This window comes from Podarcis melisellensis (genome assembly GCF_964234715.1).
Source record: "Podarcis melisellensis genome assembly, chromosome: 14".
NCBI lineage: Eukaryota > Metazoa > Chordata > Lepidosauria > Squamata > Lacertidae > Podarcis > Podarcis melisellensis.
The window spans coordinates 48,522,619-48,543,047 of record NC_138546.1 but is presented as its reverse complement, the minus strand read 5'-3'; the positions used below and the strand labels follow the sequence as shown (position 1 = coordinate 48,543,047).

General features: G+C 45.4%; 1 protein-coding gene across 7 annotated transcripts in view; it reads left to right on the top strand.

Moving 5' to 3' along the window:
• The window catches only part of TLN2 (talin 2), a 185,369-nt gene that overhangs the window by 118,515 nt on the left and 46,425 nt on the right, over nt 1-20,429 (top strand). For all 7 annotated transcript variants that reach the window (XM_081887549.1, XM_081887554.1, XM_081887553.1 and 4 more), the window contains exons 23-34: nt 1,241-1,354; nt 2,131-2,265; nt 3,272-3,400; nt 4,809-4,911; nt 8,756-8,964; nt 12,255-12,374; nt 13,044-13,241; nt 15,080-15,219; nt 16,190-16,283; nt 17,565-17,654; nt 18,494-18,616; nt 19,126-19,269. In XM_081887549.1, the coding sequence (XP_081743675.1) occupies nt 1,241-1,354; nt 2,131-2,265; nt 3,272-3,400; nt 4,809-4,911; nt 8,756-8,964; nt 12,255-12,374; nt 13,044-13,241; nt 15,080-15,219; nt 16,190-16,283; nt 17,565-17,654; nt 18,494-18,616; nt 19,126-19,269 (1,599 nt within the window). The remainder of the gene's footprint in view (nt 1-1,240; nt 1,355-2,130; nt 2,266-3,271; nt 3,401-4,808; nt 4,912-8,755; nt 8,965-12,254; nt 12,375-13,043; nt 13,242-15,079; nt 15,220-16,189; nt 16,284-17,564; nt 17,655-18,493; nt 18,617-19,125; nt 19,270-20,429) is intronic.

Here is a 20,429-nt window from a genome sequence, read left to right as displayed (position 1 = left end):
ATGTCACAGTACCCAAGGGAGTCTTTACCTAGTGCTGAAAGGACTGCACCAGATGTGTCTCTTTAAGGAGGGTTCTCCCCCCCCCCAAAAAAAAATCAGGGTTCCGCTGCTGAAAAGGTACGTGCCATCAAGGCTGGTCTTGTGATATGGGAAATCCCATCAGCGCTCTCTCTCTCTCTCTCTCTCTCTCTCTCTCTCTCTCTCTCTCTCTCTCTCTCCCCCACCCCCCAATGATCATTGCATGTGGTTTTCTTAAACTTCTTTTTTCAAGGAGTTACAGTATGGAAATTATGAGATGCTGTTGATCATTGTGCATAAGAGATTTGGTTTTTGTACTGCCAGAGGTCTGTCTTCGTTCCAAACAAATAGCTCATGGTGGAATTGAGGCAAAGTGGGAGAACGCGAAACATGCTGGATGCATATTTATAATCCCAGGGCTTAATGCTCTGACAGCACAGGACAGCTCTGCATTTATCTCAGATCCCTGGGTGGTACGATAGCACTGCTGTATCCAAACAAATCTGTGAAATGAGCTCATAGTGCACTCCAAGGGTAGCATTTTTTCCTTTTCTGGCGATGGTTGCCTGGGCAATTAAAGAAAATCCTGAGGCCAGAACTGATCCTTGCAGAGGTGCAGAAAGAAGGCCACATGTTGTGCTGGCAATGTGCCACATCTTTGCCCTATCCATCTTACACAAACACAGCAGTCAGGACTGCACACACAAAGCCCCAGTCTCAAAATTGCTGATAGCTTGTCCTTAGCAGATCGGTCCCAGTGTAGCTTTTTTGAGGGGGCTGTTGATCATCCAGTCGGAGTAAATAAACTGGGGAAGGCATAATGTATAACAGATGTACCTGTGCACATCGTTCTCTATTCAGTGGTGCATGCATATGCCCTCACTGGACTGGACCATTATAGGCAGAGTTTTGACTTCTTTGCAGAAGAGTTGCCCTGGAGCTTTTGGAGCAAAATCAAGAGGTCACTGACTGGTAGTAAAAAGAAACAAACCCAATTTGTTCTAAAGCTGCTGCTTCTGAGTATGCAATTCTATTTTAATTTTGTTTATTTGTTTCAATTTTGCTGATTATGTTTTAAAGCAACAATTTATTTATTTTTCTACTGGTGAATTTTATGGTAGACTCTTAAATAACTATTTGGAACTTCCTTGCAGCAAATGTGTGTGTGGCTGGGGATCCTGTTGAATCCTGAACATTTCTTCCCTCTGTCTGTTCCCTGCAGAATGTTGCAGATCACATTCCACAGCTTGTCCAGGGAGTGCGTGGAAGTCAGGCCCAGGCAGAGGACTTGAGTGCTCAACTTGCACTGATAAACTCCAGCCAAATCTTCCTCCAGGTACAGTCAACAAGAGCACAGAACGCTAACCCCAGCCTGAGTATACTAGCTACCAATTCGTTTCTGGGCCCAATTCGAAGTATTGGTTTGACTCGTGAAGCGTTATGCAGCTCAGGGACCCAGTACGCCTCTCCTCACGTCAGTCTACCCAGACCCAACATTTTTCATCTGAAGCCCTCCTCTGTGTATCCCTTTCTGAGGATGGCACAGAAGATGCCAACACAAGCGTGGGCCTTCTTACTGGTGACTCCCAGCTTATGGAGTGCTCTCCCTAGGGAGGCTCACCTGGCACCATCACTCCCTGTTTTTAGGTGCCAGGAAAAACATTTACATTTTATTTAATCTTCTGCTTACCTTCTAGTGGGGTGGGTGTAGCTGGATCTGACACAGGGTGTTAGATGGTTTTATGTTCATTTTTGTAAGGTGCTTTGAGGACTTTTTGTGGGGGGAGGGAGGTGGACTAAAAATTTATTAGTAGTAGTATAGAAACCAAGAAAATATACTTTGTCATTCAGAAATAGTTTTTCATTTTGAAACAGTAATTTAATTCACAGAGGTTGCAATCCTATACCTGCTTACCTGGAAATAAACCCACTGTGTTCAGGTGGATTGAGGGTGGGCAAATAGGATTGCACTTTTCAGGCTTTTTCAATCAGGTGCCAGATCTAATCTGGATTCTTTGAAATGTTTGTCTCCCTGGTGATGTTGCATGCATAAGCTCCATGGACAAATGGCCAATAGGTACTCTGCCTTCTCTTCTGTTATTCTTTAAATAGCCAGGGAGCAAAATGGTGGCCTCCGCTAAAGCAGCCGTGCCTACAGTGGCAGACCAGGCTGCGGCGATGCAATTGAGCCAGTGCGCCAAGAATCTTGCCACCAGCCTTGCCGAGCTAAGGACTGCCTCCCAAAAGGTATGTAGGCATCCCAACTCTTGAGTAAAGCATTTACAGATGGGATGGGGCACCTGTAACCCTCCAGATGATGCCTTGACCCCACCTCCCATCATTCCCAGCCATCATTCAGTAATCACGATGGCGGAAGTTTTGTAACAACTGGAAGGCCACAGGTTCCCCATCCATGTGACTCTTAATTCTCAAAGTAATTGGCCCTTTCAAGACTTGGAAAGGTCACTTTAGATCAAGGGTGTAACTTTTTAAGGCCAAGGGCCACATTCCTTTCGAGACAGCCTTCTGAGGGCCACATTCCTTTGAGAGGGGGAATCAGAGATGAAAAGGTAGGTGGGTCCAGGTGCAGAAGTGAGTGGAGCAACAGGTGTGACTCTTACTTTTGTATCATAGGGTACATCTCAGCCGCACAAATGTTTTATGTACTGACACACACACACTCTCCATCCAGGCAAGCATTATCTCAGTTCATGGACACATTCCAGCCAGGCTTTAGATTATTAGTCTTGTGCCTCTTTTCTATTACTCACTCTTCATGTATTCAACAACTCATGGATTGTAGCTGAACACCAGAACTGGCTCCATTGAAGCAGATAAAACTGAAGAAGTGTCTAGCTCATGGGTAGTCAAACCAAGGCCTAATCACCTTCTAAATCCGGCCCGCGGATGGTCCGGGAATCAGCGTGTTTTTACATGAGTAGAATGTGTGCTTTTATTGAAAATGCATCTTTGGGTTATTTGTGGGGTTCATTCCCCCCAAAAAAAAATATAGTGTGGCCCCCCCACACAGTCTGAGGGACAGTGGACTAGCCACCTGCTGAAAAAGTTTGCTGACCCCTGGTCTAGCTGAAGCATTTGATCTGTGATACTTTCTTTCCAACATGCATCTCTGTTTTAATGTGGCCACTCTTGAATGCCATGTGTGGACAGGGTGAGCATGACTGTTAGTCAGAATGGTTGGAGAGCAGCTTTGATAATAAGCCTGTTTTCTGCTTCATTTTCTCCTGCCTAGGCGCATGAAGCCTGTGGACCCATGGAAATCGACTCTGCCTTAAACACGGTTCAAACACTCAAAAATGAGCTGCAGGATGCAAAGATGGCAGCCATTGACGGGCAGTTGAAACCACTTCCAGGAGAAACGGTAAACAGGACAGCATTCATTGTTTGTTTGTTGAATTTGTAAACCACCCTCATCTGAAGATCTCAGGGCAGTTCACGGCATAAAAATACAAAATAAAAACACAAAAAATAATAAAAGCAAGAACAAGAGCAAAAAGTAAAGAAAATAACCCCTTCCAACCACACAAACATATGTTTTATTTAAAGGGGGTGCTGGATGGTTGAACAATTTCAAGTGTGCTTGAAACAGAATAAACAAAACAAACGAGTGGCCATAGGACAAAACGGTCTTCATTTTCCTCATTTTTTATGGACAGCCTTTCCTGAGTCAGATTGCTAATACGTTGTGACTTGTGACTTCTGCCAGATTCTAAGCCGCCTCCTGTGTCCCAAGTGGCTTCAGTGACAAGGAGTGGTTATTTATTAAATTTCATTACCACCCTTCAACCAAGGATAACAGGGCAGTTCACAATATCAAAAACACAAAAATATATACATAAAATATTTCCAGCTACAGCCATTCCTAGACCGGACCAGGCCACTGTTATGCTGGGTATTCTCATGACTGGATTACTGCAGTGTGCTTGCATGGGGCTGCCCTTGAAGGTGCAGCTAGTGCAGAATCCTCACAATTGGATTACAGTTTGGGGCTGGCCCCTGGAGACCATCCAGCACCTACATCTGATGCAGACTTCTGCAGCCTGTCTGCTGTATGATGCTCCTAGGTGGAGCCACAGTACACTTTCAGGAAATACACTATCTGCCTAAATGCCCAACTGGAGCCCTGGTGGTGGTACTACTGACAGGCATTGTCCATTTGGCAGTGATACAGAGCAGGGCCTTCCTGTAGTGGCTCCTAAATAATAGAACTCCCTTCCATTGGAGATAGATTACCACCTCCCACTAGAGGAGCAGGAGGATGAGTAATAAATAAATAAATAACCAATCACCCAGAATGGCCCACTCTGCCAGGTAGAGACAGAGATCTTTGCATGCAGAGTTGCCATTCACACCACTGGTCCATCTATGCTTCCTTCAAACAACAGCCCTTTGCTGAGCCCATCCATTTACTGAGGTTGTAATCTAGATGGCTCCCACCTTTGCAGGTTACATGGGTTCCTACAAGTGATGGTGCTTTCTTGGCAGTGGAGCTTAGGCGGTGGAATAGTTTCCCTAGATCCATTTCTATGTTCCTTTTGGCTCCAGGTGGAAACTATTTTATTTGAAACAGCTAATAACCAGGATAACTTGAAACTGAACTGTATCCCATAGTGTGGGCGCTACTTCTAGAAAGCACTGCTGTGTGCAAGACTTCTGTGTGGTCAGTGGCTGCAATGTTCCATGGGCTGAGGGATAGGAATGTGTGTGTGTGTTGTGGTGGGTTGTGATGTTACCTTTGCTTAATGTTCGCATCGCTTTTTTGCATTCAGCTTGAAAAATGTGCTCAGGACCTGGGAAGCACCTCCAAAGCAGTTGGTTCTTCAATGGCCCAACTGCTGACTTGTGCAGCACAAGGCAATGAACACTATACAGGTAGGCCTCCACTTGCAAAGCTTGGCAGAAGAAAACACACATTATTTATATCAGCAGCTATGGCAAATGTACTGGTGTTACTGTACAAGACAGTTTCTAATTGTTGTGGTTTTTTTCTTGCTTTGAGGGGCCCTTGGGATGAAGAGTGGCATAGCAGTGTTTGTATAAATAAATAGCAATATTAGAAGAACATAAAAATAGCCTACTGGATCAGACCAATGGCCCATCTAGCCCAGCATCCTGTTCTCACAGTGGTCAACCAGATGCCTGTGGGAAACCCACAAGCAGGATTTGAGCACCAGAGCCCTCTCCTCTCTTGTGGTGTCTATCCACTGGCATTCAGAAGCATTGCTGCCCTCAGCCATGGAAGCAGAGCAGAGCCACAATGGCTGGTAGCGATCAATATCCTTCTCCATGAATTTGTCCAGTCTTCTTTTAAAGCCATCCCTAATAATCCCTAATGTTCCCTAATAATATTTTATAGCTCTACCCAGCAAAGCACACCCTGCACATTATCTCCAGGAGGAGAACTGGCTGCCCAGATGTTCTCATCTGCTTGCTCTTCTGATGGTGGTTCTGATGATCTGGGGGTGTAGGCAGCTCATGTGCTCCCTCAGTTACTTTTCTGCTCTGAATGTAGTCTCAACTCTGATTTACTGTATTGAGCTACATCAGAGGTAGCCAGGATAGTGTACTTTAGATGTCGCTGGGCTCCAACTCCCATCAGCACCAGCAAGGATGGTGGGATCTGTAATCCAAAAACATCTGAAGGAAACCACATTTGGCTACCTCAGCAACAAGTCCAGCTCCTGACTTCAGTTAGCTAACTATCCTCTTTTTGAAACCCTTCATTTGAATTACTGGGAACAAGTTTCTGGCAGGGGGGAAGATATCCATTCTCAGGATGACTCGTGTGTGGTTCCAATGTGACTTGACGCTAGTTGTGTCCCTGTATCAAGAAATGAAAATGCATTCGATACCAAAGCGTCTCCTTCAGTATATGAAAGGCTTGGGGAATTGCTGGCTTAATGGCAAAAAGGCTCTTATAGCCATTAAAATGCTCTTGTGTCAATTACATTCTGTCTTCAGTGCTTAGTCCAGTTGGGGATTTCTGAATCCAGCTGATAAAACTCATTAGAGCAACTTTCCTTTTGGTAATGGGACTGAACAGATTTCGGTTGCACTTTGGCTTTGAAGTGGATATAATTGGATTAAGATGGCTCTGTGTTTCATTTCAGATGCACAGTCTTGGCACACGGGAGCTGACATTTGTGCATCAGTAACAATTCCTAAAATATGGAATTCTGGAAGGGGAGGGACCTATATAACTTTCTTTTCTCTTGTTCTGAATCACCTGTGAAAGATAAAGAAACATTTAAAATAAAATAAAATAAAATAAAATAAAATATGGCATTAAGAAACCCCTCCATTTTGGGAAATGCTACCAGACAACTTTGCTGGCTGAGAGGATATATTGATTAACATGCTTCCTGTCCACTACATTAGCTTTGCCTTGGCATCCAGCTATGTTTGGGAACATTGACTTGGCCAGACACCTATGCTTTGCTGACACCCTTGATCAAGGGTGATTAATCCCCAACTCGGGGGATTGAGTCCCCTCCCCCCAGCAATTTTTTTTGCTAGTGACCTCACTAATTATGACAGCAGCAGGAAAATTTACCTTATTTTAAAGTGGGCATGCAGTTTAGGCAGGCAGACCCCAGTGCCCTGATGCAGCTGGATATTGCCCCCTCTCCATTCAACATAATTTACTAGCAGAGAGGGTGATTTGCACCGCTCTGGTGAGAAGGACAGGCTGTGGATCCTCTGTGTGTGGGCGGTATAAAGTCATCAGAGAGTTGGCCCTCTGGCTAAAAGCTGTTCGCTATCACTGCTATTCATTTTTTTATTTGTTGTGATCCAGGTCAGGGAGCACGTTTGTTTTTGTAAGCTTGGAGAAAAGCCAGCTGGTAGTAAGTCTCACAGTGTTGGTGTAGGATTGCAGCAGTAAGGCTCCCACATGGTTTGAATGCTCTTCACTTGGGAGAGCACAGCTCTTATATTTGTTAGGCTGAAAGCTTAAAGGGTTTATAACTCTGTAGATATTTATCATCTGGAAAGCAAAAATGTACCCAAACAGGCCTTGTTATTGTGTCACCTTCCTCCTCTCTGCAAAGGAAGCATTTCCCCTTCTTTCTTCCCTCCTCTTCCTCCTCTTCGCTTTCTCTTCCCTGTGAAAGCTCACCTCCAAATTGGGGGAAGCTGGGCAATTGGAGGTGAATCTTCCCAGTGACCCTGATGGTTGCTTAGTGCTATAACAGCCAGGGTCTCAAGAAACAATGCCATGACCCCAAAGGAGCCTTACGTTAGATTTCCCCCAAATAGCTGTTCATCTGTGCCATGTTGCAAACTGCTTTTGAAACAGGACAGAAGATTCAAAAAGCTGTTTAAAATGTCAAGGGCCCTGGCTGGTTAACACAGGGTTATGGGGGTGTGGCGAGTGGAGTGTCAAATCTTTCACAAAATCTCAGGCACTCTGTGGATCAGAACATTTATTCTTGATGAGAAATCAGTTCCCTGCAAAGCCCCAACAATGCAGGCTACTGGTATCTTTAGCTCGTCACTTTTCAGTCTGTGATGTGGTAGTTAGACAAGCTTTTCAGTGAAGCAGAAACTACTGTCAAGCTGGGTTGTTGAAGAATCTTGTTTAACCCAGAAGCTTGCTATTGTGGAAGCAAAATTCCAAGGATTGGCAAGCACCAGGATCAGGCTGTAGGCAGGTAGAAGACAGGTGGTCCTAATCCTGGTGTCCCTGCTGCATCTGCACTGCGTTGGATCCACCGACCTTGGATATTTGCAGCAGGTGGGGGCCTGGGATTGGCTCTGTGGCATCACCTGGTGACCAGAAGGAGTCTCTGCTGTGGTGACAGTGGCCTGGCTTGAAGGACCTGCTGTTCCTTTCTCTGGTCAGCAGCTGCAGCGGAACAGGGAACAAGCTTGGAGTCCCTACTGAGTCTGACACTGGCCATGTTCCATGAGCCTGGTCAACCATTAAGAGTCTGCTGAGGCCTGCTCTCTGTGTCACTCCCAACATTTGAAGTATGGCAGACTGGCATGGGAGGTGGGGTTCTTCCTGTGTTAGTGAGTGAATCAGTGGAAACAGGTTTTGCCAGCCAAGGCTTATGGAAGTTGCAGCCCAAAACATCTGGAGAGCTCCAGGCTGTGGAAGAATTGAACCTAGCTGAATTGCTGGATTTTATCACATTTCAAACTTATCAAATCCCATTTGGTGCCTTGAATATTTTATGAAAATGAAAATATAAAAAAATGAATACTTTTGTGTCAAAAGGTGAAAGGGCATGTAGAAACAATCAGTCCACATCCCCAAGGGGTTTCTATCCTCATAGATGCTGGTGAGGAATTCTCATTGAAAATGAGGTTATCCCACTTGCTAATGGGGAAATTTGCTTCCTGTGATCTGGAAAGAGGGCTGGACCAATCTGTCAATATAAGTTTCTGTCTCAGTTCCTCATTTTTCAAAGTTGAAGTCCCGTTTCCCCGATTTTCTGCATCCACATGAAAATAGTTTTCATGTACATTTCTCATAACTTGCATTTTTGCAAGCGGTTTTTCCTAATGGAGTTCTCTGCATTATTTTTCACTACTTTATGCATTTTTGTGGACCCTTTTTGGCTGGAGAATACACCACAAAATCCAGAACAGTGCAAATTTCAAAGACTAGCTGTGTTTTGGTTCTCATTTTTTCATGAAATGTGAAATAAAATGAGAAACTAGCTGGCCAGAGCTGAGTATTACTAATATGTTCAATGTGATCTTAATTTAGGGGTTGCTGCCAGGGAGACGGCACATGCCTTGAAGACTTTGGCTCAGGCGGCCCGAGGTGTTTCCGCATCCACCAGTGACCCAGCAGCAGCCCACGCAATGTTGGACTCGGCGCGGGATGTCATGGAAGGCTCAGCAATGCTTATCCAGGAAGCCAAGCAGGCTTTGGTGGCTCCTGGCGACGCAGAAAGCCAACAGAGGCTGGCCCAGGTGAGGCTGGGTGAAATAGAGAGGGATTTGGGGGCCCCCACTGTGCTCTTGTTCAGCCCCCATTCACTGCAGCAAAGTTTGTGCAGGAGACTGTCTCAGTGGCTTGGGCCCTGTGACACCCGTCCATCCATTTCTCCTTCTGCTGCCCTTAATGGTTCCTGGAATCGACCACCCAAGGCAGATGGCTCTTTCTTTCTCCAATCTGTCTCATTCCCATGAAGCATTTGTCTTAGCTCCTTCAAAGTTGATCTCCATCTGTACCTACACCAGCGTAGGGATGGATGGAGGAGTTTCTTGTGATCCATGCCACTTCCATCTTGCCAAAGCAGTTGCCAACGCACACACCCTGTTGGTGTTGAAGGCCAAGAATGTGGTTCTTATGGATGGTCTGTCAGTAGCTGCTCAGAGACAGGCGCTTGGCACAAGGCGAGAAGAGGCCTGGATAAGTCAATGGAAGAAGGCCCAGGAACTATGATTCTTGCATTGCAGGGGGCTGGACTAGATGATCCTTTGGATCCCTTCCAGCTTTGTAGTTCTATGATTCTTTGATTTCTACATTATTTGGTGAAATATTAATATTTAAATACAGTGGTACCTCGGGTTACATACGCTTCAGGTTACATACACTTCAGGTTACAGACTCCGCTAACCCAGAAATAGTGCTTCAGGTTAAGAACTTTGCTTTAGGATAAGAACAGAAATTGGGCTCCGGCGGTGCGGCAGCAGCAGGAGGCCCCATTAGCTAAAGTGGTGCCTCAGGTTAAGAACAGTTTCAGGTTAAGAACAGACCTCCGGAATGAATTAAGTACTTAACCTGAGGTACCACTTTATGCACGTTGTTGCAGAGATATGCTTTTAACACATGTTTTATTTCAGAGTGCATCTTGCTTAAAGTACTTTCCCATATAATAAGGTAGGGGATGTTAACCCCAATTAGTATCTTTTTGAGCTAAGAAATGCATTGCAAAATTCAGAGAAGTGTGACAATCAAAGGAGAATTGTGTTCTGATTCGGCTGGGGAGGGCGGGATATAAATAAAATTTATTATTATTATTATTATTATTATTATTATTATTATTCATATATTAGTCCAGGAGCTGCAAATTAGGTCAGTTGGCTTGAAAATCTGCTCCAATGAAATGCTCCTTCCTCTGTCCATCTGGGTGGCGTGTGGCGTGTGCATTGTTCTCTCCTGCCCTTTGCCTCTCCTCCGTTGTCAAAATTCAGATTGTAAGCAACATGACAGCAGGGATTTCTGACTGCTGATGCCTATCTAAGATGCGAGTACCACGACCTACTTTGATTATTATTCATTTAAAAGATTTTTATACCCGATGGATGAAGACAGCCAGACAGCCCCTGCCTACAGGTTCACTAGCTGAGAAGGAACTCAGTTTCTGGTTCAGCCTCCAAGGAGGTGTGTGTGTGTGTGTGTGTGTGTGTGTGGAGGGGGGCCCGCTACTATAGAGCCTACTGCGGGGTGCAGCTCTCATCTCACTTTTCAGGCCAAGGGAGCTGGTCATGTGGCCAGAATAACTAAACCGCTTCTGGCACAACAGGACACCATGGCGGAAGCCAGAGCGCATGGAAACACTGTTTACCTTCCCGTCACAGCGGTACCTATTTATCTACTTGCACTGGTGTACTTTTGAACTGCTAGGTTGGCAGAAGCTGGGACAGAGCAATGGGAGTTCACCCCATCATGCACATTCGAACTGCTGATCTTCTGATTGCAAGGCCAAGGGGCTCAGTGGTTTAGACCATAATAAACATTTAAAACAGAGACCATCAACTAACCATTATGGAAAGATGTATTTTTATTGCCTTCATAAGCCTAGCAGGATAGAAAAATTTAAAAGTTGTCACAGAAGGCATCTGCTGAATCTCTCTTGGCAGAGTATTCCACAGGACTGGGCTGATGACGCCAAAAGGCTTGGTTTCTTCTTGTTGTTAAATGAGCTTCACCAACTTTAGGAACAACCAACGATGCTCCTGCAGATGATCTCAATAATGGAGCTGGGATATAAGAGTTCTGGTGGTCCCCGAGGTACCTTGACCTAAGTTGTTGTTCAGGGCTCTGTAATTTACCATATTTTTCGCTCTATAACACGCACCTGACCATAACACGCACATCTTTTTAGAGGAGGAAAACAAGGGAAAAAACATTCTGAATGAAACAGTGGATGTATCATTTTTGTGCTTCATGCTGTGGCCACAGACATGTGATCTGATGGTGAATTTGGGGTGACCCAATGCAAAAATCCTGAGGATCCATGTGGATCCATGCTTTGTAACCACGTTTTTGCACCATTGCAGCCCCAGGCAACAGTGGGTGTGTGATTTTGGGGGGGCAGGCTGTAGCCATGGACATGCTATGTGCTCTGATGGTGAATTTGGGCTGACCCAATGCAAAGATCCTGAGGATCCATGTGGATCCATGTTTTGTAACCACATTTTAAGTGGGGAGGGAAGGAAAAACACAGAACGGACAAGGAGCACGAGAGGGGTGTGCAGAGAAGCAGCTGGCTAAGAATGCAGGAGAGGGGTATAACGGGAGGGAGGAAAGGAAGGCAAAAGTTTTCCCTCACCTACCCACCCAAGCCAGCCAGCGCTCTCTCTCTCTCTCTCTCTCTCTCTCTCTCTCTCCCTCCCTCCCTCCCTCCTTCCCTCCTGCATGTTTTCAGCAGCACCGGAGCACAGAGACGACACTCTGCTTTCCCCTCTGCTTGCCTGGAGGGGAGGGGCTTTCCCTGCTCTTTGTTCCATTTGAGCAAACACAGCAAGAAAACAGAGGAGGGTGGGCAGTAAGACCCTGAGGCAGAATGCAGGAAAGCAACCGCTTCCTCTTTTCAGGTTTCCCTTCTCCGAGACGCGCGATTTGATTTTTGCCTGCTTTTTTTGCCTCCACTCGCGCCATTTGGCTCCAGGGACCACACATTCGCTCAATAACACGCACAGACATTTCCCCTTCCTTTTTAGGAGAAAAAATCTGCGTGTTATAGAGGGAAAAATACGGTAATGCAATGACGTTGAACTTAGCTTGGTAATAGATGGGCAGCCAGTGCAGATGTTTTAACAATGGGGTCATGTGTTCTTGGCCATGTGTCTCCACCAACATTCTGGAAGAATTTAAGTCTCTGAAAGATTTGTCCCTTTCCCACATCCTCCTGGAATGTTGAGGCTACTGGCTTGTGGGGGTCTGGTACTGGGGGGAATGCACTGCACACATGCTCAGAGATTGTAGGCAGCATTAATTTATTAATTAACTTTGCCATGTTTCCCCCCTGAAGGTGGCCAAAGCCGTCTCCCATTCTTTGAACAACTGTGTGAACTGCCTTCCTGGCCAAAAGGATGTGGATGTAGCATTGAAGAGCATTGGTGAATCCAGCAAAAAATTGCTTGTGGAATCGGTGAGATACTTTTCAATATTTGTATGTTGTTCTTGTTGTTAAGGTGGTGGTGGTAGGTTTTTGTTTTTAATGCAAAGCTGGCCTTAAAAATGGGTACTGCAACCTCCAAGAAGCAGAACATTACTCTCAAAAGAGTTGCTTGCTTGTAGACTTGTGGTAAGATGGTGGTACAGACCTGGCACCATCCATTCCATCACCTCACTCCACCTCGTGTATAACCAAGCTTTCACAAGGCTCACTGCAAGAGAGTTTGAGCAGCCTGGCCTAACTTTGGGACAGTTGGCATAACCCTTGGGTAGTCCTTGGATAACCAGCCTGGTGCCTTTTCAGTGTTGCTGGACTACTACAACTCCCATCATCCCTGGCCATTGGACAATGCTAGCTGGGGCTGATGGGAATTGGAGGCCAACAACATCTGGAAGGCACCGGGTTGGGGTGCAGGAACTGCTGTAATTCCTGTCCCCTACTGTAACTAAACCCAGGTGCACATAGCCGAAACAACTGCATTGTTCCCCTCTGTTCCATCCCTTCTGTGTGCTACAGTTTTTAGACTGTAAGTTCCATGGAGCAGGGACTTTGCAAAGTGCCATGCACTGAGGTTACTGTACATAAAGCCATTGGTAACTTACCCGCAATCCCTCTTTTTCTTACCCTGCCCCTGCCTGGTAGCTGCCTCCCAGTTCAAAATCATTCCAAGAAGCACAGAGTGAACTCAACCAGGCTGCAGCTGACCTGAACCAGTCAGCAGGGGAGGTTGTCCATGCCACGCGGGGCCAGAGCGGGGAGCTGGCAGCTGCTTCTGGGAAATTCAGTGAAGACTTTGACGAGTTCCTGGATGCTGGGATTGAAATGGCTGGGCAAGCTCAGGTGAGACGTCTTTCTCCACCAGTTTGCTCTCTGGCTGGGCAGGATGCGGTGAGGGGGGAAGCGATTGGTCATGGTTGTTGGAGTGGGGTGTTTGTCAGCTCCTTTGTCAGCTATCCTCAGAAGGGAACAGTGGGATGTAAACGTTGAAATGAAAGGAATGTCCAAAGGAACAGGAGAGGAGAAGACAATAGCTCTTTCCATGCACCTGAAGGTTGCCACATAGGAGAAGGCAGAGTCTTTGTTCTCTAATGCTGTTCCAGATCTCATGAGATCATGTTGAAGGAAGCTTGACTTGGGTTGAACATTAAAAGAAAGCTCTTGACAGAGCAGTGGGGCAAAGAGACCCATTTACTAGAGTGGTGGTGGGTGGGCTCTTCCGCAGCTAAAGGGGTTGGGGATGGAGGATGCTCTAGTTCTAAATTTCCTGCACTGGACTACATGACCTCCAAAGCCATACATGGTGTATGGCCCTATCACATCTCACTCTGTCCAGCTCCCACCCCCCTGGCTCGTTCGCTATCACTTAGCAGGGAATCATCATGTCCATTATAAACAACTTAAGAAGAGCTTGCTGGATCTGACCAGTGGCCCATCAGGTCCAGCCTCCTGTTCTGACAGTGGCCAGCCAGATGGGAAACCTGCAAGCCGAACCTGAGTGCCAGAGCCCTCTCCCCTCCTGCACTTTCCAGCAACTTGTATTCAGAAGCATTGCTGCCTCCAACTGTGGAGGCCGGCCAGGGCCACAGGGCGAGTGGCCATTGATAGCCTTCTCCTCCATGATGTTCTCTGATCCTCCTTTAAAGCCATCTAAGTTGGTGGCCATGACCGCCTCCTGTGGCAGTGAGTTCCATAGATTAACTACGGGCTGCATGAAGGAGTCGTTCTTTTCGCCTGTCCTGAATCTTCCAACGTTCAGCCTCTTTGGATGTCCATGAGTCCTAATGTTATGAGAGAGGGAGAAAAACATTTTCTCTTTTCACTTTCTCTGTGCCATGCATAACTTTCTAAACGTGACACATCTTTTCTCTAAACTAAAAAGTCCCGTATGCTGCAACCTTTCCTCATAGGGAGTTGCTCCACCCCTTGATCATTTTGGTTGCCCTTTTCTGAACCTTTTCCCTATGAATATCTGTGGCTGCCTTTTCCCTAAGGAACAGCAGCAGCAAGGAAAAGTTCTTCTCAGCAAAGGGCAGCATGAGAGCAACCAGCTTGTCTCCTGCCTTTCCTTGTCTGTTTGAGAACTCCAGTCCACATTAGGCTGCGCTGCAGATCTCAAAGGTGTTGCTTCATCAGCACAGCCCTCATTTGCTCTGCTGTTGTCTGGGCAGGCAGCAGAGGGACAAAGTATGTCTTGGTTTATCCAGGGCCACCTGCTCCAAGCTCTGAGTCGGCCAGAACCTCCCTGTGTATTGAGCAAAGACCGCTCTGCCCTTCCCTGTCTAGCAGGCCTGCCAACATTAACAGCTGCGCACCCACCCATGGTCGCTTGACATCTTGTCGTGCTCATGGAAATGAGATGCTAATTAAGCCCTTGCAGTCAAGTCATGCAAATTAGCTGCAGCCCTTTTAGCACTTGCTATAATTTCCAGTGTAGCCCGTGGTGCAGAGTGAGCGGCCCTCTCTGCTGCTCGCCAAACACGTTGCCTTGTTCAACAAGTTGATTTTAAAGCACTCCCCTCCCCCCCCACTTTTTCCGCAAAGGCCCCCTCTTGTCACAGCATCAGGGGCTTGGATGCAACTCCTTTTGTCTTTGCATGGAGAGTAACTCAGAGCTTAGCCTCTTTGCTGCCTTCCCATGCCCTAAATCCTTGCCATGATTTGCTTCTTTGGCCTTCCAGACGAAGGAGGACCAAATTCAAGTCATTGGGAACCTCAAGAACATCTCCATGGCTTCCAGCAAGTTGCTTCTGGCTGCCAAGTCTCTCTCGGTGGACCCTGGAGCTCCCAATGCCAAGAACCTCTTGGCAGCGGCTGCAAGGTAAGGGCCAAGGCAGAAGTGCAGTTCACCGGCTTCTAATCAAACAAATGGGAGGAAGGAAATCAGGGAATATAGAGATCTGTTTTAGATGGAACCCACATGCCTTAGAAGTGGCCTTTCTGTATGTCAACTTTCCATAAGTTGGTACTTTCAAATGTTTTGAACTACAACTCCCAACAGTCCCAGCATTGTACTGGCTGGGCCTGATGGGATTTGTAGTTCAAAACATCTGACTGGCCCCAGCTTTGGGAACCCCCTGCCACCGTTGTTCATCAAGGGGGGCTTTGCTTCCGCTGCCATCTGTACACTGCAAAGCAAAACCTGCCAGTGGAGGCAGTGCCATTACAGAAGTAGCCCTGGGGATAATTTTATTTTTATTATTTGGTAAATTTCTATACCGCCCTTCATCCAAGGATCACAGGGCTTTTTACAATATAAATACATAAAAATACATTCCATAGTAACAAATAAAAACAGTAACCTCCCATGGACAGTTTTCCTCTCAAACAGGCATTGTGCCTGCTTGCCTTGCTTTTTGTAAACTGTTCCTTTTTCCTACTAGAGAGATGCAGCTTTGGGTTTTGGGGGTTGTTTCTTGGATTAGAGAGATAATTTCTAGTTTGTTTTATCTTTAAAAATTGCTATTGCTATTAATTGACTGCTTGGTTTTACTAGTGGAGGAGAATTTTAGGAGACTGTTACTAGCTTATTTTGAGAACTAAGCAGATGCCTCAGGCAGTTGATTTTGGGTGTCGTTTATAATTACTGATTTCTTACTGCCAATTCAAAAATAATTTGGCTGCTCTTGGGTACCATGCATCTTAATTTCTTAAACTTTTCTGGCAGGGTGGTGGTGGGTTGCCACTTGCTTCTCTAATCAAGCAGGCTACCTCATAGCAGGTCCACCTGTGATCTGCTCTGATTACCCACATTGTTGGTCTCTGAGATGTGCATGTCTCTTGTCTTCTAGGGCTGTGACTGAGAGTATAAATCAGCTCATCACTTTGTGTACTCAGCAAGCGCCGGGCCAAAAAGAGTGTGACAACGCTCTCCGGGAACTGGAGGTAGGTCTCCACTTGACTGCAGGCTCACTTTTCTTGGGTGATATGACTGGCAAAGCTTTCATGATTAAGGGTGTTTCGGGCTGTCCTCAAATCTTGCCCCATCTGGACTTGGAGAGTTGCTTGCTAGTCAGCTGACTGAACACTCAGCAGGCTGGCACTTGAGTCTGCCATGCTAACTGTCTAAACAAGAATGCTGGTGGATCAAGTGATAAAACAAAGCTTGGCTGCCATGGTTTTTTGACGGCTGGATTGCCACAGCTTGACTGCTACTACCCAGGGAACCTTACATCTCTTACTTCCATAGACAGTGAATACTAAACTGTATTAGCTGCGTAGCTTTGTTCTCAACTAGTATCATTCAAAGATCGCTGTTTTGTTTCCATTGATTTGTGATAGTGGCCACGCTATTGTTGACATCAACCTTCCCCACCCTTGAGCTCCTCATGTTGCTGGACTCCAAGTCCCGTCATCCCTGACCCCTGGTCACCATGTTTGCTGGGACTGCTGGGAGGTTTTGTCCCATCTGCCTCTGGGAACTCAAGGCTGGGTTTCCCTGATACCCTTCCCCCTGGATGAAACAGATCAAATATTCTATTTGTTAAGTTCTTGGATATTTATATATTCATTACAGTGCCTTTTCTCAGTTTATTGTCACTCACAAGTGCAGATTCACATGTTAATGCCAATAGTTGTTGGCATTATTGTTAATTTCTGAAATTAGCTTTACTTTTCTCCACTTTGGGGGCAGATTCACTTTGCCAGATTCATTTGGGATTGTTGACATTCAACAAACTTCAGGTATTCCTTGGAGGCTGATGTGAGCCAGTAAGTTGTTTTTCCAGGATAACTGCCTGGAAGATATGAGTCTCCTTGCATGTATTCTTCCAGCCAGAGAAGGGGCCTGATCAAAGTGTCAAAAATGTTAATATTGTTGACCACATATGTGATAATTTTATTTCTTCCTGCAACCAACCTAGAGATATACAGACAAAAGAAGGGAAGTTATGTAAATACACATATGCTGCTTTTATTGGGAGGGGGTGTCATACAAAGCAGTGTACAAAACTAAAATCAATCCATAAAATTGCAGTTCAACATTCTAATAAATATAACAAGCCAGGCACAAAAAGCTGGTTTTCATTTCAAAGCAGTATATTTAGAATGGATTCATTCCCATTCCAAGAAGGGCTTTGCTTAATCAGCTCACCCAAGGACCCTAAGAAGGTGCAGCAAGGGCTTCATGGTCTAGGATTTTGACTGCATTGCCCCTCTTATTTTCAGACGGTTAAAGAAATGCTGGAAAACCCAAACGAACCTGTTAGCGACCTCTCTTATTTTGACTGCATTGAAGGTGTTATGGAAAACTCCAAGGTAGCCATTGTATTTTCTTTCCATCTGCATGTTCAGTTTCATGACCAGTTGTACCAAGTCATATTTAGCCCTCCCTGAAGTGGGGTACTGGAGCCTCCTGGCAGGTGAGTGGGGGGAGGAGCAATATCCTGGAGCTACAGCTTTCTCCAACATCCAAAAACAAGGAGATTTTTTTTTTAGTAGTTATGTCAAAAGTACAGTCCACCCTCCCTCCCCAAAGAGAGTCCAGGCTGCTAATAGTTGTTAAAGCACTATATAGAAAAACACTGTAAAACAACACTTTAGCAATGCTAAAGGACCTGCAGTGAAACTAATCTTCATAAAACTAACCTCCAAAAATCTAGAGCAGAGAAGGGGAACCTTTTACAGCCAGCAGGCCAGATGCTGGTGTCTTCCAGCCCCCCATCTTCAGTGGGCCGCTTGGGCAGGTGGGGGGTGCCCACCTGTCAATCAGCTGATGGTGTTGCTCCTGATCCGCAGTGTGGAGATAAAACCAGTAGGAAGGTGATTGTATTACACAGATAATGTGTGTGAATTGAGTCTGATGTGCCTTCTAGGTAGGGGGTGTTATTTTTGTTTGTTACTATGTTATGTATTTTTGTGTTTTTATACTGTAAACCACTCTGTATTCATCTGATGAAGAGCATTGTAGAATATATATATATATATATAAATAGCATTGCATATTATCAAGTATTGATACTAATAAATAAGGCCTATTAGAAGTATGAAGTATTAGTAAACATTAGTGTATGGTTATTAAGTCATGTTGTGATTTCTAAAGCCAGGATTGAATTGAAAGTCTTTAATTGCCTCCCCTCCCCCCCCCCCCCCCGCAGGTTCTGGGAGAGGCAATGGCTGGAATTTCTCAGAATGCCAAGACAGGGGACCTTCCAGTCTTTGGCGAGTGTGTTGGGGTGGCTTCCAAGGCCCTTTGCGGCCTCACTGAAGCAGCAGCTCAGGTGAGTTTTGGGTGACTAATGTACTAAGCAAGGTTTTCTGCAGTGGTGGGTGACAATGTGGTTGAGCTTCTGCAAGTGCGTTAAGGTGTTTCAACTGCTTGCAAAGTGTGAGGATGGAGGGACCTTCAGTGGTCTTTTTGAATGTTTGTCTTGATGGAGTTTCTGCTAGACTGCTTATTATGTATTTATAAATGACATTCTAGTTATCTACCTTGCTGCTGGCCCACTGAATGACCACAGCAGAGGCTGATTTGCCTGTGAATGACTTTAGCTGTGGGCATTAGCATTAGATCAGTTTTGCAAATAATGCTTAAATGGCTTCTCTGCATTTTTCCATGCCTGTAATTGGAATGCAAGACCTGCCTTGTCTAGGAAGAACATTGGATGAAAAAATGACTCTCTCCTTCCACTCTCGGTTTTGCATGATCTCAAGTGAACTAATAGGCGTTTATTGTGTGCTTCTTGAAAACCACCTCTGAGTAGTCACAATGCCTTTGGTTTTTGCCTAGGCCGCTTACCTGGTTGGCATCTCGGATCCCAACAGCCAGGCCGGTCAGCAGGGACTTGTTGATCCTATCCAGTTTGCCAGGGCCAATCAAGCTATCCAAATGGCATGTCAGAACTTGGTGGACCCAGGAAGCAGCCCATCCCAGGTAACTTTCATCAAGGTTGCCAGAGGCCTTTTGCTGGCTCGTGCTTCACAGCCTGTAAGAGGTCCACCTTTGTAGAAATAGCAGTCTTGGGTTGCACGTGGCCTGAAAATAGGGGTGCACTTCATATATTAATTGGGTGTGAACTTGGGAACTTCTGTATGCAAGGCATGGTCTGTTTCTTACTAAGCTTGCAGTACAAAAATTTCTATTGCTACTGCTAAAGTATGGAAGCAAGCAGTTGCTCCTGACTGTTACATAACAGAGAAAAATTAACAACTATTTCCTATGGAGAAAATCACTAGTTTATTTATCAGAGGAAATTTTTCCCTCTCCGAAGTATCTATTTCACTGATTATTATTTTTTTTTGGGGGGGGGAGGCAAGAATAAGGATTTATAAATACCAGTAAAGAGGTTTAAAATGTGTTTGGACTGAATTACGTTTGGGAATGCTGTGTTTGTACTTTACAGGTGAATGAATGCATTTTCCTCTTTTTTGTAAATATAAAGATGCATTTCCTTCAGTCATTAACAGAAATATATAAAGCATGTGAACAACCAACATTTTTAAAACTCTTGTCAACATGTCAGTGGCCATTCGTGTCTTCTCTTTATCTTACTTTGATCTGTAATCAAAGCAGCAATTCTCTACCAACTTACCTGGGAATGAGCCCGATTAAACTGAATGGGACTTACATCTGAGTAGACATGGATAGGACTGAACTACAAGGAGGAAAAAAGCTTGCTGGTATCTCCATAGATCTCTCGGCACCCTTTTAATCAGCAGTGAGACCTGGACCAGCCCTACCTGTATTTTGTTTGCTCCGAAACAGTCCATGCCTGACAGCTGCTAAGGATCTTGCCAAACATTTAAATAACCAAATGGCTCTTTAAAATGTGTCTACTGTCTATGCTGCATTGTAGGGCCAAAATACAGTTTCCAAAGCAGCTCAGGTTCCTTTCTTCCTAACCCACCGGTGCTTCAGAACACAGATGGAGAATTAGCAGAGCAGCTATTCCATCACTGAGCCAGCCCAAGACATTTGGCTGCCTGAGGCAAAGGGAAAAGATGGAGCCTGCAAAAGTTCACCAAATTGTTGAATCCTGTTTTGACACTGGCAGTGAAACAGCATCCTCCTCTGTACACCTGAGGGGTGGGCCA